The 25,229-nt window shown below is 45.7% G+C and overlaps 1 protein-coding gene across 1 annotated transcript in view; it reads right to left on the bottom strand.

The window, feature by feature from the left end:
* UQCRC2 (ubiquinol-cytochrome c reductase core protein 2) overlaps window positions 1–25,229 on the bottom strand; it is a 666,108-nt gene that overhangs the window by 458,938 nt on the left and 181,941 nt on the right. Inside the window, exon 6 of the mRNA XM_069647677.1 lies at window positions 4,970–5,094. Coding sequence (XP_069503778.1) covers window positions 4,970–5,094 — 125 coding nt within the window. The remainder of the gene's footprint in view (window positions 1–4,969; window positions 5,095–25,229) is intronic.

Here is a 25,229-nt window from a genome sequence, read left to right as displayed (position 1 = left end):
TACCTTTGTGCCTTTTTGTCGCGGTATTCGACGTTTGTTTCGTCGTCCGCGCACGTTTGTCTTCGGAGGCAATTCTCGCTAGGCTCTCGACAACGAGTTTGTCAGTCGAGGGCTCTGGTGTCGACGTTGTGTGCGTTGCGCGTTGTACCTCGACGGCCGCTCTATGGAGCGTTACGTCGGATGTTTTTGGGGTAGCGCCCGTGTTAGATGAAAGCCCAATCGCTGGTCGCGGCTGCGTTTGCGGGTGGGGCTTGAGACCTTTACGGTCTGCGGTAGACGCCGGAGTGCCCTGCGTCCCCTTCGGCGCTGATGGATCCTTCGTTCTCGACGAAGAAGAGCCGTGGGTTGTATGTTTAGCCTTATGGGGTTTATGTGCGTCCTTGTCGCCGGGGTGTTCATCCCCATAAGCAGGGCGTGAGCCGAGCCCGTCGGGGCCGGGGACGGACGTCGAGGAGCGTGAACGCTCCTTCTGGGGGTTCATGACTTCCGTAACGGACGTCGAGTTATCGCCCTCCTCGTCACTTTCAGTAACAGCGGCAGCGGGTGAGGAAACTGACTTCGACATCGCGTAGTCCGCCCACCTTTTAACCCTTCGTTCCTTAAGGGTTCTAGGTTTTAAGAGCTTGCAGGCTGCGCAGCTGTCCTCTTTGTGATCGAGGGGCAAGCAACGATTACAGAGCTTGTGCTTATCCTTCCAAGTATATTTGCCCCTGCAGCGTGGGCAGAACTTAAAAGGTGTCCTCTCCATAGCTGAGGCAATAATAGCTGGCGATAACAACCCCAAGGGAAAGAAAGGGGAGAAAGAAAGACATTCTCAAAGAGAAGATAAAAGTTCGAACCCCCACTTTCCCTACTGTATGTTGGCCGTCGAGGCCAGGCCACGTGTTCGGCAGCGCCGAAGGATCTCCTCCGCTCTTCCTCTCCGTCGAAAATCTGTTCGGCGGAGAAACAGCTTCACAGCTAACGTCGAGGGGAGGGATCGTTAATAATATATTAAGTATAACAAAGGACCGAGGTCCGTGGCAAGTATTAGCAATGTCTCTCTAGGAGCTCCGCGAAAGGCGACCATAAACTGGGTGGAAAAAAACAATCTGAGGGACCTCGACGCGTGAGGGATTGTGGGTACAATGCACGTCACTATAGGGATAGTGTTACAGACACGCCTTGTCGACGTCCCCTTTTCGACTACGAAAAACAAAATGCAATACTCCGCAGTGACCACGGGATGTCGGACCTATGCACAGCATGTGATTCTAAGCAATTTAATATTTTTCAGTACATTATATATTATAGTAGGGTGGGCACTTTTAGAAATTAAGCAACCTGCGTATGGGTATGCAAATTCACCCCACCTTACTCTGCAACCACTTCAGGGGTTCTTTCTTTTAGGCCTTATCCGGTCGAGGGAGATCCAGGTGCCGTGAGGTTGTAGAGGTCACTTTCATGGTCGGGTTAGGGTCCAGGTAGTGGTGTTCCTGGGCTCTTCAGAGTTCGTTCTGAGGACAGGACAGCTGAATATCCATGCCATGACAAGAGGAAGACCTCCAGAGAACGGGCAATCTCGGGACACGGTCACACCACGGCCACGCAGTGGCAGGCGAGCCTCATGGTGCGAACGAAGGAACAGGCCATGAACTACTTATCTTTGGTCAGGAAGGTTGAAACTACAGGAAAAGATATTGTGTTACACAAGTTGAAGACTATGCGTTCCAAGGACGAACTTGGAACAGCGACAGCTGCAGTGAGGCAGCTCAAGAGAGCTGATCAATCCGCTGGGTGGTCCAGAGGTACTTCCGAAGACTCAGCAGGCATGGATCCTCGAGCAGGGGTCAGGACAGCTGGACCTCTGATTTTTTTTATTGATTATGAAAATCATGTTCTATATTTCTGCAATTGGACTGCATTTTTAACATTATCAAATAAACTAACACTATTAATTTTTCCCTGAAATGTATTAATAAGCTTCCAGTTTCTAGCATTATTTTAACATTTTTGAAAGTATTTAACTTTGGTTTAAACTTGTTTCCAACCTCCTAAGACTGATGTATTATCAAGTAAACCTATGCATTAATTCTAATATTGTGCCTTTGGCGTGCTAATGAGTGTGCATTATTGCTAGAGGCTTTAGGGATTTTGAACATATCTTTCCCATTGGTAAAATTGCCTTTTCAACCCATACCGACACTATATGCGTTACGTGCTGACCACCAGGTCTCAGGCCTTCCACATATAAAAGGGTAGGCATGTCTCTTTAAAACACTGCACACAAGTGTGCAGGCACGTAGGAGGCTTACCCTGCTTGCTACGTTTTATGGTTCCTTGTTTCTTTCCGCCCACCCTGTCATTTTATGTTTGGTGCTTACCTCTGGTAGTGGGCCCACATATATACATTGAGGTTATGAGAGTCTTTGTATAGGCATAACTGTTTTCATAATATGTTTGGTATCTTTTAATGCTGTGCATTATTACTGAGTAATTATTTTAACTGGTAGTTTTATTTGCGCTACTTTAGAAAAAAAAAATTATTTTTCAGTATATCAGTGTTGTGTATTTTTTAGACTTATGTGGCTTAATCGTACCTTTGTGCCAGCCTGCAACCCCCGAGTTAAGCCTTGTCGCACGTTACCTAGCGTTGAGGTTCGGCTTCCCTTTCACGTCAGGTGTGTTAGCCTTCACCCTAAGGTTAGTGGTTTTAGCATCATCAGAAGGTGGTACAAAAACTGCCTTACCACACAATAAATGCATTTGAAAGAGATGGCTGATACTGAATGTGTGTAGGAAGTGGGCGCGATCAGTGAAGGCTGAGAAAAGCCTGATACAAACAGCAGCGAGGCAGCTGCTTTGGGTAAGTTAAAGACGCTTTGTTTGAATCGAAAAGTTCCAACTGAAACTTGGGAGGTACTCGTCACCAGATCTCCATCTGTGCATCTTATTACACAATCATAAAGGATCTGTAAGTAACTATTAAAGAGCAACAGAAACAAAAATATATCAGTTTGTAGAGTAAGCGTTTGTTGCCAGAATCAGGTCACATTTATATTGATAATTTGCATTTGAAAATAATGAACACGCCACGCCTACACTTGTTTTGTACCTAGCATTTGTTCAAGGCAGCATAATCTCAAGCAACTTGTTACATTTATCTTTAACAACTTGATCGCTGGTGTCACATTTCCTTTAACTGTCCTTGAATTATTTTTCCTTGTGGTAATAGCACTGCATAATAACGTGATCTGTGTACTTTGACACTTTGCTTATATTGGTAAAGGTATGGCGTGGAATCTCTATCTTGCAATAATTAGCCCCATGAATCCAGTTAGTAATGAAAACACTGATCTCATTTTTCTCCCAAAGCTCCCAAAGCAGAGAAAATCCTTTTACAACGAGCGAACAAATTATCAGTATAAGAATGCGACTTTTCTACTTCTCAATAAGAGTAATTTGCGTGTATTTCATGATTGCATTAACAAGTATGGCTACAAAAAGAGCAGGTGACTAGTATCTCGCTGGCATTCAATTTGCCTGTTCTAGTTAATCTAGGTACTATGTGTGTGTGTGAAACCGAAGTAGAAGATGAAGAATCTGGAACCACTAGACATCCAATCTAGTCTTCCTCATGTCACCAGAATTGTGTAAACCTGGGCAACCCGCATTTTCTCTATAACTCGGTCCACCCATGCAGCAAAACTGAATGCCTAAAAACAGCGACAGCCTAAAGTAATAAGTTCTATTTAATCACGGACAGATTCTGTTCTGCCAGATCCAGACGTTTTTATCAAGGAGCTTGAGGCGAACCGGCCAGACAAATGCCCAGCTGAGCCCAACTCTACACAGTCCAGCAGGACCACTAGTGGAAGACATCCACCTCAAGCAATCAACAGGAAAAACCTAACCAATCGGTTAATGCACGCAAACATACTAGCCTTGAAAAAGACAGAGGTCGAAGCGTGTGACGGCTGACCACTTAAATCACCCCATTAATAAAGAACACAATGGTTTACAAACAAGGATACCCCTTTGCTTCATGCGCAAGGCATCTGGGAAAACAATTACTATTCCGAAAAAGAGTTGTGGGCAACACCTGATCTAGCAGCCAATCAGTAAAATTAATGTTTTTAAACAAATACACCAGAAAGTATCTAGTGCAAGTGGACTCAAACCCTAGTGCCCAAACACCTCGACTCACTAATTAGAATTAAGGCTCACAAATAAGTCATGAAATTAGCTAATCAAATATATTTGCGAAACAATGGTGAGAGAATTTGGAGATCGAAATAGCCAATTTGAACATTAAATAAAGAACCACTCTGGAGACAAATGCAAACTATGGTCAACTGGAGTGAAAAGGTAGAGTTGTAAACATGCCGCAGAGCCGGCATTAGTTAAAGAATTGTAAGGCAGCTGCTTATGTATCTTCGACAAGAAAGCTACCAATTGGCCAAGGATGGGCATAAGAGGAGTGGGGGGGAAGAGAGACTGGAATAGTGAGAGAAGAGGGCTGTGTGAGAAAAAGATGCCATTTAACTTACTGCTATCCTTAGGCTCAGTGTGCAGACACTATAAAACTTTTTTTAAAGATTCAACGGCAGGACCACAGGTCTTGGAGGATGAAATGGAAAGGATGGCGCGCACATCAGAACCCCCATTATTCCTAAACAATGATAATCCATATGTACACCATGTGACAAACCAAGAGCACTTGTTACGGTCACATATATACACACCCCCCTAAGGCCACTCAAATGGTAACACATTAACCTTTATCTGGGGTAATCAGAATGCTTGCACCGCCCCTGCATTTCAACAGATGAACACTCTTATCAGTTCACTGACCTACCCAGGTAGACCAGGAATTGTGAAATGTAGTGCCCATCAATGAATTCTCCATAATACTAACAAACAGTATGAAGGCAGGGCTAACCAATTTTAGGAAATTAAAACTATGCCACATGTTAAGGAATAAACCTACCAACTTGTGGATTCTGATACGCAAATGATTTATCGAGTCGTAGTTTGGACTGAAGGTCAGATACTTCCCAACGCCTGAATTCTGGAGCAGTGGTGACATTAATCAAGTATTCCATTACAGTATCACTGTTGAAGAAAAAAAAGATCATGAAGTTCAAATAGCATATAATGTTTAAAAACAAAAATATGAAAAAGGGAAATCTCAACAAATTGTTTTAGTCAGAAAAAGCCTTGGACATTAAGAGGGTTCTTCAAAACCTGCTATGCTGAGGGGTTTTGAGAAGCCAACGTAAAGGTGCAACCAGTTTACACTTAAGACTTTGACCAATCTCTCAATGATGGATTGGGTGAACGGTCAGGCTTATACTGTGGAGGCTAATAAAGTACAGTTAATAGGAGCAAGTTCTCTTAAGGAACAGAGGGCCAAACATGAAGATACACAACTATACAATGTATTAAACAAACGTGCATTAAGTTCAACACACAACTAGCAAGTACCATTGCTATAAAAGATAAAACAACTGATCGTTAATACCAAAAGAGATTACCTACCACTTTAGAATGCAGCACAGTCATAGAAATGTACACTACAAAGTGGGGAGGGGAGCAGGTTAAGAATAGTTTCCCCAAGTCAAAAAAGGGCGAGTGTTGTGCACATTTTTGCACAACTCTGATGAGGGCTGTGTTTCCATCTAACAAAAGGTAGAACAGTGTTTCTCACCAAAAGGAAGGCCCAGACGCCACAATGGTAAATGCAGGCAAGCAGTCAGGCTTAACTCAGGGGAGGGAGGCAGGAGGGAAGTAAAGTTATTCCCAACAGTCAACCCTGTGCACACTACAGTGCTATACTGATACATGTACAGTTATTATAAGGCCACACAGAATATCTAGTAGCTCAAAATAACTACTTAGGTTAAAACATAAAACAGTAAAGTATAGGGTAGGTAGAAACACATTAAGTCAGTTAAGACCCAACACCTTTGACGAAAATCTCAGTCCACTATTTGGTGACGGACACATACCACATAGGGTTTAAGGGATGGGAAGAGAAAGGGACCCTATGGCCAAAATGCCACACCAAACAGCCACAGGATTACTTCTACACTAGAACAAGGTCATATTTTGGAGATGTATCCCCTAGCAGATGTTAGAAGGCTAATGCAAATCACAGGAGTCTCCTGTGATCGAGGAATGAAGGTGAAGGCAGAGTTCTTTTGGAAGGTCATGAAACTCCAAGGTGACTTGCAATATCCTTTTTACATATGGTAGGGGGCATTTCATTCCTTATAATACATGGACATACAGGTCATCCCAGTTATACCAGTCATTGTGATTAATCTAATTTAAAAGATTCTGCAGGCATTGATGCATATAATCAATGTAGTATTTTGTAGGGTAAAACACAAAACATGCAGCTTCTAATGTGCAGCAGAAAAATTGCATAAGCTGCTCAATAAAAAAAAACACATCTATAAATCTTGCATGCGTTAAAAAACATTCTTGCTCTCATGTGTGTAACTCCAGCAGTACACGAAATAAACATCCTCCCATAAACAGTTCTTTATCAAATCAATGGATGTAAAGGGTCACAGAAGAACAAGTTACTTCTTACCTTGTAACGTTCTTTCGACGGGATGTTCCTCCGACGTATTCCTCATCTTAAATATATCCTTCCAGCTCTGCTGGCCTCGGAAAATTTTTTCTCCAGAGGGCGCTGCGCGTCGACGTCCCTCGAGTCGATGTCCTTCGACAGCCGCCGTATCGACGCTCGACGTCATCCTGCCTATAAAGGCCGCGCGCAGCGTCCGTTGCTCAGTTCCGTTTTGTAGCCCACAGTATTACTGTCTGGACTAGACTAATCACCCTGAAGGAGCGTAAGCTGCAAAAACAAGGGAAGTAGAACTGCGGGGATGGATGGGAGGGTCGATGAGGAATACGTCGGAGGAACATCCTATCGAAAGAACGTTACAAGGTAAGAAGTAACTTGTTCTTCGAAGGGATTGTGTCCTCCGACGTATTCCTCATCTTAGATAGGCTCCCATAGCAGTATTCTATATTCGGAGGAGGGAGTACTGACTTCACGCTGTCTTCTATTGATGAATAGAATGCAGTACAGCCCTTCCAAACCTAGTCTCTTGACTAGAGAAGGAATCCAGATTGTAAAAACGTGTAAAGGTATGGACAGACGACCATGTAGCGGCCGCACATTTGTCTTTAATCGGCACGCCTCTTTTGAGGGCCGATGAAGCTGCAATACCTCTGGTCGAATGAGCCCTAAGGTTTTGAGGGGGCTCTTTCCCTGCCAGTTTATAACATTCCAGAATGGCTAGAATGATCCATCTGGAAATGGTCTGCTTAGTTATTGGTAACCCCAGCTTGTGACCTGCGTAACCTACAAACAGCTGGTCTGCCTGTCTTATCCTGGCTAGTCTACTAATGTAAAAACTTAAAACCCTCCTAGGGTCTAGTCTGTGTAACCTCTCTTCCTCTTTCCCCGGGTGAGGAGGAGGATAGAAAGATGGTAGGGTAATCTTCTGAGAGATATGGAATTCAGAAACTACCTTTGGGAGGAAATTAGGCTTCACTTGCAGGACAACTTTGTCTTTGTGAAAGATTGTATGAGGGGGTTTACAAGAAAGAGCTTGTAATTCGCTCACCCTTCTAGCAGATGTAAGTGCTATTAATAAAACAGTCTTAAGGGTAAGGAATCTTAACGAACAAGAATGGAGAGGTTCGAAAGGTGTACCCATCAGGAAAGTTAGTACTAAGTTTAAATCCCATAGGGGAACTTGGAATGGTCTTGGGGGATAAACATTGGTTAACCCCTTTAGAAACTGTATTACCAAGGGTAATTTGAAATAGGATGGTTCCTCCGCAGTACGCTTAAAGATAGATAGCGCTGCGAGATAGCCCTTAATGGTGCCAACTTGAAGGCCTGAATTTGCCAAATATAGTAGGAAGGACAAAACCATTGGTGTACCACATGATATTCTGTTCTCTACACCAGCTGCAAAATCTGTTCCAACGGCAGCGGTATAAAGACTTTGTTGCTGGCCTCCTTGCCGAAAGCAACACCTCCATAACATCATCAGGGAGGTCCCAATCCTTGTACCTCAGCCGTTCAGAAGCCAAGCGTGAAGGTTGAGGGTTTTGATGTCTGGATGGAGAACCTGACCTCCCTTCTGTGAGAGTAGGTTCTCTCTGAGCGGAAGTCGAATTGGAGGGCAGATGGACAAGTCTAGAAGGTACGGGTACCACGTTCTCCTGGCCCAATCCGGGGCAATTAGGATCATGGTTCGCCGGAATCTTCTCAACCTCCTGATCATTTGAGGAATGACAGGGACCGGTGGGAACGCGTACAGAAGCGGAAACTCCCAGTCCACTATGAACGCGTCTCCCAGAGCTCCTCTCGGAGGAAATTCCCTTGAGCAGAACAGGTCGCATTTCCTGTTTAGGCTGGTGTCGAACAGATCTACCTGAGGGGTTCCCCAAAGGGCGAAGATCTCTTGAAGGACTTCCTGAGCTAGCTCCCACTCGTGGGAGACTGTTCTGCCTGCTCAGAGCGTCCGCTGTCAAGTTCTTCTCTCCGGCTAGGTGAACTGCCGATAGAGAGATTCCTTCTTGGATTGCCCAAAACCAGAGCTGCATCGCCTCTCTGCACAGGGGTAGTGATCCTACGCCTCCTCTTTTGTTGAGGTAATGCATGGCAACCGTGTTGTCCGTCATTATCAGAACGTTCTTCCCTTGTCCAGCTGGCAGGAAAGCCTTCAGCGCAAGTCTGATGGCTCTCAGCTCTAACAGGTTGATGTGTAGTCTGGACTCCGATGGAGACCAACGACCGCTGATGGTCAAGTCGTTGGCGTGGGCTCCCCACCCAGTGAGTGAGGCAACCGTGACTACTGTTATCTCCGGCCAGGGTTGCCAAAACTGTTCTCCTTTCAGAATGTTCTCCTGACAGGCCCACCACTGAAGGTCTCGAGCCACCCTGCCGGGAACCTGAAGAAGATCTGTCATTCTCCCTGAGAATTGTGACCACTGAGTCCTCAGTGCCCACTGGAGGGATCTCATTCTCAGGCGAGCCTCTGGCACAAGGAAAATGCAGGATGCCATGAGGCATAGCAACCTCAAAAAGTCGAAGGCTGGGAGACGTTGGGCATGTTGGAACTTGGTAACCATCTGTAGAATATCTTGAGCCCTCACCTCTGGTGGCGAGGCTTTTCCCAGGGAAAAAAAGCTCTGATCAGCCAATCGTCCAGGTAGGGGTAGGCGTGAATCCCTTCCCTCCTTAGACTTGCAGCCACTACCGACATTAACTTGGTGAAGACCCTCGGGGCGGAGGTCAGCCCAAATGGCAGTACTCGAAATTGATAGTGAGAGTTGCCAATTGCGAACCTCAGGTATTTCCTGTGTTTGAGATGGATAGGCACATGGAAATAAGCGTCCTGAAGGTCCAGAGATACCAACCAGTCCTGAAACTGAAGGGCCTGGAGGATCTGAGAAAGAGTGACCATCTTGAATTTGTCTTTCCTGAGGAATTTGTTCAATTCTCGCAAGTCCAAGATGGGTCTCAGTCCTCAGTCTTTCTTCGGAATGAGAAAGTAAGGGGAGTACCAGCCCTTGTTCCTCTCCGCTACAGGTACCGGTTCTATGGCACCTTTCTCTAGCAGGTCCAAAATTTCCTGCAAGAGGAGCGGATCTGGAGCTTTCTGAGAGCTGATCCCCCGGTGGATGACTCTGAGGTATACGTAGGAAAGGCAGGCAGTAACCTTGGGCGACTGTTTCCAATGCCCAAGCATCTGACGTGATAGCCTGCCATACCGTCAGATGTTGAGTCAACCTGCCTCCTACAGGTGTCCTGTGAGGGGAGTCCTCAGAGTGGTTTTGGGGCGGCTGATGCAGATGCCGATGGTAAAGAGGCACCTGCTGTTGCTGCGGCTTTAGAATATCTACCCCGTCCACCTCGGGTAGTTCTTCTTTGACCCCTTTGAGCCGGTCGTCCTCTACCTCTTCCGAATGCGGAGTAGAAGCGAAAGGACTTGCCCCTCGCAGAGGTTCCTGTGGGACGAAAAGGAGTCTGACGGATTGCAACTCCTAGGGATTTTGCTGCTGCTTTTGAAGTTTGCAGTTTCTCTAAACTGTCATCCACCTTTTTCCCGAACAAAGAAGAGCCATCAAATGGCATGTTCAAGAGCCTGGCTTGCACATCTGGGGCAAAACCCGACTTTCTCAACCAAGCGAACCTCCTGGTTGATGTACTTGCCGCCATTGATCTGCTGATACTGTCAGCCGAATCAATGCCCGTCTGGAGGGATTCGCACATAGCGTCTTTACCGTCCTGTATAATATTCAGGAACGCATCCCTTTCTTCTCCCTCCGGGATGCAGTCATCCGCTGTAGAAGCACACTCCCAAAGTGTATGGCTGAACCTAGCAAGGGTGCAAGTAGCATTAACAGACTTTAACGCCATGCTACATGCTGAAAAGACTTTCTTTGCCATAGCATCATATTTTTTATCGTCCCTGTCCTGTGGGACTGTAGGATAAGCCGTCTTGACATCGGTAGAGGATGCTGCTTGTACCACCAGACTTTCTGGGGATGGATGTTTAGACAAGAACTCTGGGTCTGTGGAAGATACCCTGTACTTTGCAGCCAGTTTTTTATTTACTGCTGGTATTACATCTGGGGTTTCCCAGTTTGTCATGATCTTTCTCTGAAGAGCTTTATGAAAGGGCACCACAGGATCCTCTTGTGGGCCTTTGTCAAGAATATCCGTGAGGTCATCTTGCTGGAAAGATTGTGAAGGTGTAGACCACCCCATGAACTCTGTAATCCTGGCCATTAAGGCTCTGTAGGGGGTTTCAGCATGCTCCCCCGGGTCTGGCTTAGCAAAATCCACCTCAGGGGAAGTGTCAAACCCACTTGCCTCATGTAAAGAATCATGAAGATCCTTTAATCTGCGCTCTTCAGAGGAAAATTCCTCTCTAACTGGGGTTACAGGTCCCTGTAACTCAAATGTGTCTTGTTCAGACAAATCACCCTCTTCTAAAATTGAGGATATAGTTCTTAATTGTTCTGAACTCATAAAGGGAGTAAATCCCATTTCCAAGGCAGAGGGTGCCGAACTTGTCATTATTGGCCTCGAAAACGTCGATGTCGTCGACGCCGAAAGCTTTGAGCGCGGCGTCGAAAACAGAGGTGGAGGCCTCGAGGACCTCGACAGAATTGGAATTCTACTCGACAATATCGACGCCATCGACGTCGAGGGCCTGGGGATCGTCACTGGATGTGTGGTCACCGTGACTTTTCTCGGCGTCGATGCCGGTGTCGAGGCCGGCGTCGAGTCGACAGACCCATGTGTCGAAGGTCCCTTCGACAACGGCGTCGAAGACATCGACCTCGACGTCGACGTCACCTTCGTCGACGGCGTCGACGGAACCTTCGAGGAAGGTTTGGAGGTCATAGTCCTACTCGAGGGTTCGAGACGCGCTCGAGAGGTTTCTTTCGCCGGGTACTGCGACTCGCGGCGTTTTTGACCTTAGGGTCTTTCGACCAGAGCATCGCTCTCGGCAGTCATCATATTTTTTCTGAATTCCTCCCATTCAGCCCGGGAACTATGTTTCGTGGGGCAAGGGATTCTTTTTGGCGAAACAGAGGAAGAGGAAGACGGAGAAGGGGATCTTCGACGTCTCCTCTTCGAGTGCTTCGATCTCGAGGAGTGATGAGACCCACTCCGAGACCTGGAGCGCGAATGGTGACGAGGAGACGAATGTCTCGACTTCGTCGACGAAGAAGCTTTAAAAGTCTTACCTTTCTCCAGCTTCCCCCTACGCTCCTTCAGGGCCTTAGCTGTCATGGACATACAGTCCTCGCACTCCGAACAATGGTGTTCGGCTCCCAAGCACCACAGACAATTTCTGTGAGGATCGGTCAACGACATCTTTTTCCCACAATCTCGACATTTCTTGAAGCCGGATCGAGGAGTTGTCAGTTCCGACGAGGAAGCCATCGAGTACGGATCGAATAACTCGAGGTAAATAGGATTATCTGACTAAGAAACTGAGCAACGGTATTCCGAGGCACCGAGTAGCGTGGAAAAACGGAACTGAGCGCGGCCTTTATAGGCAGGATGACGTCGAGCGTCGATACGGCGGCTGTCGAAGGACATCGACTCGAGGGACGTCGACGCGCAGCGCCCTCTGGAGAAAAAATTTTCCGAGGCCAGCAGAGCTGGAAGGATATATTTAAGATGAGGAATACGTCGGAGGAACATCCCGTCGAATGCTATTACTCAAGAAAGGAATTTCAAAAGCTTCTCATGACTTTAGTAAAGTGCTGTAGTGAAAGCTGGGATTCTGCTCTGTGCTAAATCGAACAAAAGGTATTGTGACGTCACAACTCAACATTGATAACTAATTACAAAGCAATAGTGTTAGCATTTTCTTTTTATGGGCGCGTATGGATGTCACCACTAGGTTGTAATAAGGGCATGTACAATGCTTTCATAAGGGTATTGCAGGCTGCCATGTTTTATGTGAAAATTAAATACGCAGACTATATAGTTATATAGCTCCTAGAGCGAGGCAGCAAGGTTACACAATATCCAAAGCCGCCTTCACGGCTACCAAAATCGAGGATACATTTAGTCTCACCGTACCCAGACCCATCATGTCATATTACACTTCAAGTAATACGTTGTAGCTGAAGAAGCAGGAGTGTAATACAAGGAATTACAAATGTACAGTAAACCCGAGGAAGTAGCTGAAAAATCAAAGTCTTGTGTTAAGCTTCAGGGACCCAGGGAAACCCAAGACAAATGTCAATGTTCAGTTAAATATCTTAAAATAGACACTAGGAAGGAGCTTTCAGAGTTGGAGAAGCTATCCCATAGATCTCAACAGGAAAAGTCTGTAGGCAGACCTGCAGTCATGGTGAAAAACCAGGCAAGGCCCAGTCCTACCCCACAAGTGCGCTGTAGGCAGCATCCTACCCCAAGAGGAACCAGAGGCGACTCAATGCCAGGTTTGAGAACCAACTGTCCCAGGAAGAAAGGAACCTCAGCAGTAATCGGGCAATGCAAGCCAAAAGGAAAAGCGTGGTATAAAGGGGCCTGCAGAAACCAAAGACGATTTGGACCTCTGATGGTTAAGTATATAGAGTAACCCAACAACCCACACCCCAGGCATAAGCAATGGCAGTTCCAGAAAACATGGCTATGGAATGGCGAACAACCCAGTGCGTAAAATATCTTCTCTTGCATGATAAAGTACAAGTTACTTACCAACTGTAACGTTCTTGCGACTGGATGTTCCTCCCAGGTATTCCTCATCTTATGATATTCGTATCCTGCCAGCTTCGCTGCTCCGGAAAATATTTTCTCGGCAGAGGGCGCGGTGCACGAGGCTGTGACGTTGATGTCCCTCGACAGGCTCCGTACCATGTCAATGTCACCATCAGTATAAATAGCTTGTGCCGTGCCCGTTGGCTTCAGTTCTGTTTTTTCGAGGAACACCCAGGCGGGCCTCATGACTGATGGACTATTCGTGAGAGGAAAGTGTAAGTAACGTAAACTGTACTGCGGGGTAGGATGGGAGGGGCGATGAGGAATACGTGAGAGGAACATCCAGTCGAAAGAACGTTACAGTTGAAAAGTAACATGTTCTTCAAAAGGATTGTGTCCTCCCTCGCATTCCTCAACTCATCTTATGATAGACTCCATAGCAGTGGTCATTTTGGAGGTGGGAGTACTAGTTATTGTTCTCATGGACGGAATGAAGTACCGCCTTGGCAAATAAACACTCATTGGAGGAAGAGGCATCTAAGCAATAATGTTGCGCTCTGAAACACTTGTGTACGAGCGCGATAGAAATAAAATATCAATCAATAATGCTTGATGAAGGTATGCATTGATGCCCACGTTGCAGCTGAACAAATATCTGCTGCAGGGACTCCCCTCTTCAGAGCCGCAGAAGTAGCCAGCCCCTTGGTGGAATGGGCTTGCAGCCCATCTGGTGGGTCTTTTCCCACCAATCTGTAGCACTCAATTATAGCTAGAATGATACAGCGGGATATAGTTTGTTTTGTCACCGCTAATCTCAATTTATGACCTGTATAACCCACAAAAAGTTGGTCATCTTGATGTAATTTTGACATTCTTGAAATGTAAACACAGAGCCCTTTTGGGGTCCAACCTATGCAGTCTCTCCTCTTTGCCCGAATGAGGAGGATAGAATGTTGGGAATCTGATTTTTTTGTGACAAGCGGAAGTCAGAAACTACTTTTAGTAAGAAAGATGGTTTAACCTTAACCACGTTGTCCTTGTAAAAAGTAGTATATGGAGGTTTACATGAGAGAGCTTGTAGTTCACTAACCCTGCGGGCTGGTGTTAAGGACACAACAATGTCAGTCTTCAATGTTAGAAGCCTCAAGGGACAGAGGCTCAAAAGGTACACAAGTTAGAAACTTAAGTACTAGATTTAAATCCCAAATTGGGGCATGAGAAGGGACTGGAGAGTATACATTAGTAAGCTCCTTCAGAAATTAAATCAATTAATTTTTAAGAAACCTCTTCCGAGGAGCACTTGAAAATAGACAGCGCAGCTAGATATCCTTTAATTGTTCAGATCTGGAGCCCCAGATTTGCTAGATGCAATAGGAAAGAGCACCATTGGGGTGCCACATTGAAAAGGGTCCACATCCTTATCTTTGCACCAGTTACTGAATTTGTTCCAACAACACCAGTACAAAGATTTTGTTGCTGGTCTTCTGGACGAAAGTAAAATCTCCATTACATCATCCAGAAGATCCCAATCCTTGTATCTCAACCTCTCAGAAACCATGCATGAAGGTTGAGTGTCTTGACCTCTGGATGGAGAACCCGACCTTCCTCTTGCAAGAGAAGATCCTCTCTTTGCGGAAGACGTATTGGAGGGCAGATGGACATGTCCAGCAGGTCCAGGTACCACGTCCTCCGGGCCCAGTCCAGGGCAATTGGGATCATGGTTTTCCTGAACTTTCTCAACCTCCTGATTACTTGAGGAATCACAGGGACTGGAAGTAAGGTGTACAGAAGTGGAAACTTCCAGTCCACAACGAACGCGTCTCCTAGAGCTCCTCTCGGTGGAAATTCCCTTGAGCAGTACTATTTGCACTTCCAGTTTACTGTGGTCGCGAACAGATCCACTTGAGGGGTTCCCCAAAGGGCAAAGATTTCTGCTCTGCCGGCTCAGACCGTCTGCCGCCGCGTTCTGCTCTCCGGCTAGGTGAACTGCCGATCGAAAGATTCCTTCTCGTATTGCCCAGAACCAGAGCTGCATTGCCTCTCTGCATAGTGGTAGTGACTCTACGCCTCCTCTCTTGTTGAGGTAGTACATGGCCACTGTGTTGTCCGTCATTATCAGGACATTCTTTCCCTGTACAGAGGGAAGGAAGGCCTTCAGCGCTAGTCTGATTGCCCTCAGCTCCAATAGGTTGATATGTAGTTTAGACTCTGATGGAGACCAACGACCGCGGATTGTCAGATCGTTGGTGTGGGCTCCCCACCCCGTGAGTGAGGCGTTAGTCACTACTGTTATCTCCGGCCATGGTTGCCAAAAAGATTCTCCCTGGAGGATGTTGTTGCAAGCCCACCATAGTAGATCCTGAGCAACTTCGCTCGGAACTTGCAGACGATCTGACATACTCCCCGAGAACCAGGACCACTGAGGGCCCATAGAAGGGATCTCATTCTCAATCTGGCCTCTAGCACCAGAAAAATGCAGGATGCCATGAGGCCGAGCAACCTCAGAAAATCGGTCGGCAGATGCTGGGCATTCTGAAACTTTGTTACTATCTGCAGAATGTGGAGTGCGCTCACCTTGGCAGGCAAGGCTTTGCCCGAGGAAGTATCCAATACTGCTTCGATAAACTGGAGCTTTTGGGATGGTATCATGTGAGACTTTTGAAATTGAGGGAGAAGCCCAGTTTGTGAAGGAAGTGACAGGTGATCAACAGATGTTCCTGAGCTTCTTCAGGAGAACGTGTTCTAATCAAACAATCGTCCAGGTAGGGGTAGTCGTGAATCCCCCCCCTCTCCTGAGACTCGCTGCCATAACCACCATCAGTTTGGTGAAAACCCTTGGGGCAGAGGTCAGCCCGAATGGCAGAACTCGAAACTCAAAGTGAGACCCGCCAACCGCGAACCTCAGGTACTTTGTGCTTGGCATGGATTGGCACATGAAAGTAAGCATCCTGAAGGTCAAATGATACCAACCAGTCTTGGAATTGGAGAGCCTGAAGGATCTGAGAAAGGGTTACATCTTGAACTTGCCCTTCCTGAGGAACTTATTCAAGTTTCTTAAGTCCAAGATGGGTCTCAATCCTCCGTCCTCCTTTGGAATGAGAAAGTAGGAGGTGGGGCACCAATCCTTGTTCCTCCCCGCTACAGGTACCTGTTCCATTACAACTTTCTCTAGTAGGGTTAAAATTTCCTGCAACAGGAGCGGATCTGGAATTTTGACAGATTTGGTTACTGGTGGATGGTCCCGAGGCCTTTTTAGGAAGAGACAGGAACCTTGAGCTACTGTCTCCAGTGGACAAGCATCTGAAGTAATGCACTGCTATTCTTTCAGATGCTGAGACATTCTGCCTCCCACCGCGGTTTTGAGAGATAAGGCCTCAGTGATTTGGAGGCGGCTGCAGGAGCGGCCGAGGGCAAAGATGCCGTTCCGGAGGCTGGTTTTGCACATTTTCCTCGTCCACCACAAGTGACATTTCTCTTGCCTCTTTGAATGGCCTGTCCTCTCCCTCTACCAAAAGAGTAGTACCGAAAAGAACGACCTCTCCAGGAAGATGAGCCCGAATAAGGTTTCTGAGGCTGTCGCATGGAGGCGCCAAGAGATTTAGCTGCTGCTTTTGAGGTCTGTAGTTTTTCTAAGCTTTCATCAGCTTCACTACCAAACAGCCTCAAGCCATTCAAAGGCATGCTGAGAAGTCTGGCCTGCACATCTGGTGCAAACCCAGACTTCCTCAACCACGCAAATCTACCTAGCATTGTGCTTGCAGCCATGGAACTGCTGATACCATCAGCAGTATCCACTCCAGACTGGAGACATTCCCCCATTGCCTCCTTTCCGTCTTTGACAATATTCAGGAAGCCTTCCCTTTCCTCGCCTTCCGGAAAATGTTCAGCCGCCGCCGAACGCAGTCCCACAGGGTATGGGTGAACCTGACCAGGGTACAGGTGACCCTAGTTGACTTGAGAGCCATGCTACCTGAGGTAAAGAGGTAAAGCATCCACTTTCTTATCCTTTCTATCCAGGGGAATAGATGGATATGCTGTTCGTCTTGAGAAAGTTGCAGTATTTCTGAAGTGGGATGCCTGCTTAAATAATCAGGATCACAACAAGAAGTTCTACACTTTGGAAAATTGTTGACTGCAGCAATTGTATCGGGAACCTCCCAGTTTTTTTCTACCATTCTTTGAAGTGCCCTATGGAAGGGGAGAAATGGATACTTCTGGGGCCCTGATCAAGTATGTCAGTCATATCATCCTGATCAAAAGTGGGTGAGGCTCTACCATGTATTCAACCACTCTATTCACTAGACTCCTGTACCCTGAATCTGCATGTTCTGCAGGGTCAGGTTTTGCAAACTCCAGCTCAGGTAACATATTAATGCCACTATCAGAGTGAAGGGCATCATACAGGTCTCTAATTTTTGATTCTGGATTGATTAATTCTCCAGGGACCTCTAGTACCATATTGTACTCCAAAAGGAGACACTTATTCAGAGCCACTTTCTTCAAAAATAGAAGACAGACTTAAAGAAGTCTGAATTAGGTAAAGGAGTAAATCTCCTTTGCTGTTCATGTGTTTGGGTCGAAGGAATCGAAGGAACCTTCGATGGTATGGAAGGAGTCTTCGAAGACACTGATGGCTTCAACAAAAAGGTGTCTAAACGCTTTTGGCTTCGTCAAGGGTTTCAACGACTTCTGTTTTTTTATACAGTTTTGGGGAAACACTCGATTCTCCAGGAATCTTCAGCGATTTGACGTCGACTCAAGTCTTTCGAGTTTCCCCCATACTACTGGGTTTTACCACAGTAGTTCCTGACTTCCCTGTGTCGTCTGACGGAGCAACCAGGGTCTGGCTCTTTTGAGGCTTCTTTGAGGGGGTCGAGGCCGAATTCTCAAAGACCTCCATCATCTTCCTTCTAAGTTCTTCCCATTTTCTTGGGGAATCAACTTAGTCGGGCATTGTACCAATTCGATAGACTTATCCGAGGAAGAAGAGGGAGATCTAGGTCTCCTCTTAACCTTTTTTGAAGAGGAAGATGAAGAGTGTCTCGATCTACTGCGAGGTAAGAGTGTTTACGACGATCCGATTCTTTCGAATCGTGCGACTTCCTAGGTCTTTTTGACAAGGCTTTCGAGGAGGCCTTGGAAGCTTCCCGCCCCACTGCCAGTTTACCATCGACAGACAGGAGCCACAGTCGCCGGTTCGATGGTCTGAACCTAAGCACCAAAGAAACTCAGTGAGGATCTGTTATCGACATCTTCGATCCGCAGTCGATACATTTTTTGAACTCCATCTTGGGAGTAGAAGGGGTGGAAGACGACAACATGTTCTGAAGAAAATTTCAAAGCGCCCCGTTCTCGTGAGCGAAGCAATCTGAAAAACAGAACTGAAGCCAACGGGCGCGGCACGAGCTATTTATTCTGATGGTGACGTTGACACGGCACGGAGCACGTCGAGGGAAATCGATGCCATGACCTCGTGCACAGCGCCCTCTGCCGAGGATTTTTTTTTTCCCAAAGCAGTGAAGCTGGCAGGATAAGAATATCAGATGATGAGGAATACATGGGAGGACACAATCCATTCGAATTACAGGTCTCCGTCACCCAAGGAATGGAAGCACAGACGAACGACGACCCCAGATAACCCACAGGAAGAGTAGGCCTTCAAAAAAGTGGGACCCATCAGGCAGGAGTGAAAACAATGATGAACATAGCCCCAAAAAGGAGCAGAAACCCAGCCAGCAGATTCAGGCAGCCAAAGAAAAGGTGGATTAGCCAGAAGAAAACATCCCATGACAATGGTGGAAGAGACCCAGGACAGCCCCAACAGAGGTGGGAAAGTGGTGTCCCACAACCATTCTGGATGACAGTAACTTACAACCCCAAAAATCCCATCAAATGAGGTAAAACAGGAAGTCGCAGTAAAACGGCACAGAGGCTGTTCCACCACAGAGTCCAAGCTCATCAGTTGTGAAAGACCAGAAGGAGGACAACTATAGCCTAGGAAGGGCATCCAGCAGCCAGAAATCAAAACCAGAGCACAGGGAAGCACACAGGATGCAGGCAGAATGGGCAGGCCCGGTCCTAAAATTTCAGCAGAGGCAAAATCTGCCAGCAGGTAAGTAAACATGCAGAGTTCAACAGAACTCTAGGAAAAGTCGAGCAGAACTGAGGCATACTTAGGTTTTCCTCATGATGTATCCATGCACTCATGGGCTGGCTGGTAGTAGCCCTCCAATCAAATACTGGGGCACCTGAACAACATTTCTGCCTCATGGTTTCGCTAAATAAAGAAAAGCCACAAAAACAAAATTGCATAAAACAGGAACTGGAAAAACATCAGTACCCAAATGGGTACCAAAAAGGTACATTGGGCTTCCATTATGGTAAATGGAATTGCACTCCTATTGAAGCTTAAAATAAATTACAGCTGCCAGCAGCCGGTTCCCCAAACATCAATGGAGTGTGATATAAATCACCCATATCAGAGGCTTAGGGCGCCCCTGTTCCATGAGTCGTATGGTCAACCATGGGACTGTATACTAGAGGGTTGCAGTGGAAGGAGGATTTCAGCATATGTCTCGCACAAAACATAAGCCAGAGATTCTAAAAATCAAAGAAAAAAATCAAAAAGATTTGTGGTCCCATACAATAGCACACAAAACCCCCAAAAATTGCATTTTTCCCTGAACAGCGAGCATACCTTAATACAAGAGCAATGCTTAGGAAGTCCACCCCCACCCTTTTCAGAGTTCAATCTGTTACAAGCAAACTATCACTCTGGGAAGGCCCAGTTAGTAGTCCTGCTATGGAGGAGTAGACCATCAGTCCTCCCCAGGCCCAAGATGGCAGAAGGGAAGACATCCGAGCTAGGCTCGATAGCCTGGTAAAGTAGCTAGTTTCGGATTAAGGGCTTACACGTCAAATGCAGGTCAATGTGGGTTAGGAGCACGAGGAAATTATCTTCATCCCCACCCCGAAGACTCAGACATCCAGCACTACATGACGTGTAACTAAGGTTTCTGCATTCTATGTAACCGCTAAGCTTTTTTGTATCCTCTGTAAGCCAGCAAATTTCTCTGTAACAGCGCCTCGATGCCCAAGGGCTGCTGTGTGCTGTATAAATGCTAATAAATAAATAAATGCATAAAATGACAAGAACTCAGTGAGGACATCAGTGAGGACATCAGTGCTGACTGTGGCTGAAGGCTCACAGGCGGCAGGTTTGAGGCTTTCGTCAGTTCGGTCAGGCCCTTGCAGAGAGATCCCTGGGCAGGGTGAAGATCGCTCCAATTTGGATACAGCAGCACAGGAGGGCCCTCCTCAGGAGTAGCAGACCAGACTAGTCTGTGTACCCCAGGGCACATTCAGCATGCCCTTAAGAGACAGTGCATTCAAACCTCAGGTTCCAGCAGGTCTTCCCTCATGGTGAGAGACTGAAGCAGTAGGTCGACAAGGTCCTAGCAGAGCTGGGAGGAAGCCAGCAAAGTAACAGAAAGGGGGGGCGGGGTCGTCCATAAGTGCAATTGTTGAGACAGACGAATGTGTCATGCACGACTACAGCCCTCCCCCGGCCCAATACAGCCCAGGTGAGAAACGTTACGCTGTAAGGCAACAATATCGGCCAAATGCTGAACAAGTGCAAAAGGATATCAACACACTAAGCTAACGATGATGAGAATAAACATGCTGTCAATGAAAGTGCACATATGCATCCATTAGACATGAAGCACATGTGCACTCAACACGAAGAAGACGCACTAGGTAAAATATGCACTTGTACACAAGGAATATCAATAGCATCAATTTAAACATGAAGAATACCAACATAAGCAATGTATACACTGAATGCAACATGAATGATATACGTATATAGCTCAATAACAAAAACACACCAGTACTAAGCAGCCATCTTTTCCAAAATGGAAAAGATGCAGCGCACACTGAAGTAAACCAAAGGCCTTAAGGCTTCGAGAGAATATAAAATGCTGAAATCACAGAAACACAGCTCTGTGTAGGGCTTAGACAGCAGTTAGTAAAATAAGCCAAGGTTAGGAAGAACTTAAGGAGGGTCTGCACGTTGCAGAGAAGGAACCAGATGAGGATTCCCAGTATGCAAGAAGTATACTCCCGAGCTAATTTACTTCTGGAAGACCACATCCAGCCGTTGTAAGTCAAGGGCAGGATAATTGTAAGTCAGAAAACCAAATGAAGAACAAGCTCAAGAGCGTCCTCCGTGGTGAAAGGAACCGCAACACGAATACCAATATTAGCTCAAATAGTCATAAATGCAGGGTGAAACAACTCAAAGCACGGCCCTTTCACATATGACCCTTAATTCAAGAACACTATTCATTAGTGCAGACACAGATAAAACACCTGCTTTACTCTTTATGCCCATTTCCAGACATAAAGGCGTCACATAAGGTTAACTCCAAAGAAGTTGCCCTGGCTCATGGCCTAGGGATAAGTGAGGGTATTTTTTAAATGGAGTGAAACCAGTTTGCGGACCTCTGTCTTTACTCCCGTCCGGCTCATGTCTTAACGACCTGTCAATTGCTCATGGTTGGTCAGCAAGATGCCAACTAATGAAAACCCCCAATGCCAGGCCCCCAGTACTTATTAAACCAATCATTTGCGGGAAAGGGGATGTCTTATTTTTGTTATCAATTTACAGATGGTCCAAGCAGGAGCCAGTAGATAAGTGTTACCCAATTCGAAGGTTAAACCTAATTGAAATGTATATGTAATTTATACATTAGGCAATCCCCTAACCCTGTAGGTTTTGTATTCCGATATAATTGTTATGACATGTTTTGGGTTTAAAATACAATGTTTTGAAGAGCTATGAGAGAAACAATTTTCTGTTTGTTGCTGGTCCTGCTTTATGTTGGATGGCTAATAAAGGGAGTTTTGCCTTTCACATGGACTATTTTTGTAATTAATGGCAGGATTTCCTGGCCTCATTTCTGCTTAAACAGTTTTCCAGATCATTGAAAAGTCTTGGGTTCAGCTCACTGCGCCAGCTAGCTAAGTCTGCAGTGGTTCAGTTGGGGTTGTGGCTTGCTGCATTTTCAAAAGGGTCCCAATTTGATATTATTGAATTGTTTAATACATTTTCTGTTATTGCATAGTCCTAAAAAAATGATCCTTAGTCCTCAATAATAAATGATCCTCTACACTTGTTTCAGCATTCTCTTCATGGCTCATCAGCAGGAATTGAAAACAATCGTTGCACATTTAGCAGCAGCGATTAGTCACTTTCAACTTGTGGTAATACGTGTCTTCATTTAATCTGAAATTGCAAACAAAACACCTTGTTGTCGGTCAATTTGAGAGTGTTGTATAAATGTGAATGAAAAGTACAGTTGTGGATGGGATGCCAACTCGCCCTTGTAGATTCTACACCAGCTAGATGAAGATGTCTAATTGGGATTCTCATGGTCAGGTAGAATTCCCTGTGTGCAAAAAGGAAGACTAATAAAAAAAAAATTGTTAAAAAGATTCTCACTCATGGTATTAAATTGGAGAAGTCTCTTTATAGTTGAACTACAGTGGCATCATGTGGTGATTAGAAGGGGTTAACAGTACTTGCCCTTGATAGTCTAAAATAAGATAATTAGCCCCACTCACCCATTTGTTCACTGGATTCTTGCACCAGTCTCCCAAAAGGTTTTTAGAACAGATTCCAACGCGATCCTGTAGGATACAGCGTTCCAAAATGGCTGCCCTTTTATGCGTCAACGTGACGTCACCGAACATGCGTTTCATGCAAGATGACGTCACCGCATCGCCGCTGCCTTGTTATGCTCTTGCCATGTGCATATGCATTCAATAAAAGGGAAAACATGTGTCCCTTTAAACAATATTACTGTAAGAGGTGCAGCACACCTCATTTTAAACTATCCCCTTTACCTGCATGGGGAGAACTCGCTATAAAAGGGGACTATTGTTCCATACCTTAAAAAGGTAATGGAAATGCCAAATTAGTTGTTGGCAAAATAGGACATTTAGTGAGAGCGATGAGTGTGTTGATGCCTCGTATTAGAGACTAGCGACAAGCAATATTCAATGATTGTTTATGGCCCAATACATATTGTATTGTAGTACCTATATTTTCAACAATAAATGAACTGAATGATCTGTACTTTCAACAAATTTCATAAGGTGATGCAGATCCTGCCAATCACAGTTTACCAGTGTATGGAAAATTGAAGACTGCATTTGTTATAAGTTAAACAGTAGATAGAATATTGGAAAAAATTGGACAGTAAATAGAACTTTTTAAACGTGGGGCCAAGGTCGAATAGGGCGTTATCAAGATAGGAAATTTTAAAGTTTTCCAGACCGTCTTAACAGTCGATTTTCAGGCAAGTTCAGGTCAAATGCAGACCAGATGACAACTCAGACCTTGGAAAAGCAATGGTTGTATATTAGGGCTTCGAACAGGTGGGTCAACCAGTCCAGAGGATGAAGAATTCCGAGTAGATTTAAAGGCAGTGATCAAAAGAACAGGTTACTTATTACGTTCTTTCGACTGGATGTTCCTCCAACTTATTCCACATCTTTGACATGTAATGTCCACAGCTGTGCACTTCGGAAACTTTTGCGGCAGAGGGCATTCTGCGTCGAAGGTGTCGGGTCAATGTCCCTAGAAGGCCTCCGTCGAGGGCGACGTCACAGGAGGTTATAAATAGGACGCACGGTGGCCATGGTGTCCAGTCAAATGGTCGACAGTGATTTGGTCGACAGACAATTGGTCGAATGCCAAATGGTCGAATTTTTTTTTTTTTTATATATATGTATATGTGTTTTGTGGGTTTTCGTGTGGGGGAAAAAAAAAAAAAGAAAAAAAGGGGGTTGGGGGGGGGACCCCCCCCAAAAAAAACCAAAAATGGGTAAAAAAAAAAAAAAAAAAATTCGACCATTTGGCATTCGACCAAATGGTGTCGACCAAATTGTCTGTCGACCAAATGTTTTCGACCATTTGACTGGTAACCGGTGGCCATAGCCTCAGTTTAGGTTTTTTCCCCCAGAACGTGTGGCACCCGTCTCATGCCTGCTTGATTGCACTTAGCCTTGCGAAAACAGAAGCTGCAATCGCATAGGAAATTGTCCAGAGCAGCAGGCTGGGAAGGCGATGTGGAATACGCTGGAGGAACATCCAGTCGAAAGAACCTTACCAGTTGGTAAGTAACTCGTTCTTCGAATGGATTGTGTCCTCCAACGTATTCCACATCTTTGACAGACTCCCAAAGCAGTACCAGAAAATGGAGGAGGGAAAAGAATTTAGAATACCCAATTAGATTGCGTAATAAAGAACTGCCTTCCCAAAGGCCATACCCAGGGATTGTTTTACAAAGGTGTGAATGGAAGCCCATGTAGTGGCATCACAAATATTCCTAATAGGAACCCCCCTCTGGAGGGCGGTGGAAGTAGCCACGCTCCAAGTGGAATGAGCTCTCAACCCATCAGGAGGGTCCTTACCCTCCAATCGGTAACACTCCGTAATGGTAAGAATAATCCACCTGGACAAGGTCGGTTTAATAACAGTGAGGCCCAATCGGTGTCCAGCATATCCTACAAAGAGTTGATCGTCCACTCTGACCCTGGACATCCTAAAAATGTAAAAGATCAGAGATCTCCTAGAATCCAACCGATGGAGTCGCTCCTCTTCCTTACCAGGATGAGGAGGGTAGAAAGATGGAAGAACCACCTTTTGACTCAAATGGTATTCAGAAACTACCTTAGGTAGAAAAGAGGGACGTACTCACAGTACAACCCTGCCTTGTAAAACAGTAAAGGGTGGCGTAGATGAAAGTGCCTGCAATTCACTCACTCTGCGAGAGCGGAAGTAACCGCAACCAAGAACACAGTCTTGAAGGACAGTAATCTCAAACGACAAGAGTGCAAAGGTTCAAACGGAGCACCCATGAGAAATTTCAAAACCAAATTCAAATCCCAAACCAGCACCTGGAAAGGTGGGAAT

Source organism: Ambystoma mexicanum, chromosome 2q (assembly GCF_040938575.1).
Source record: "Ambystoma mexicanum isolate Mex_15411 chromosome 2q, UKY_AmexF1_1, whole genome shotgun sequence".
In the NCBI taxonomy this organism is placed as follows: Eukaryota; Metazoa; Chordata; class Amphibia; order Caudata; family Ambystomatidae; genus Ambystoma; species Ambystoma mexicanum.
The sequence above is the reverse complement of the archived record's forward strand: the minus strand, read 5'-3'. Positions and strand labels throughout refer to the sequence as shown.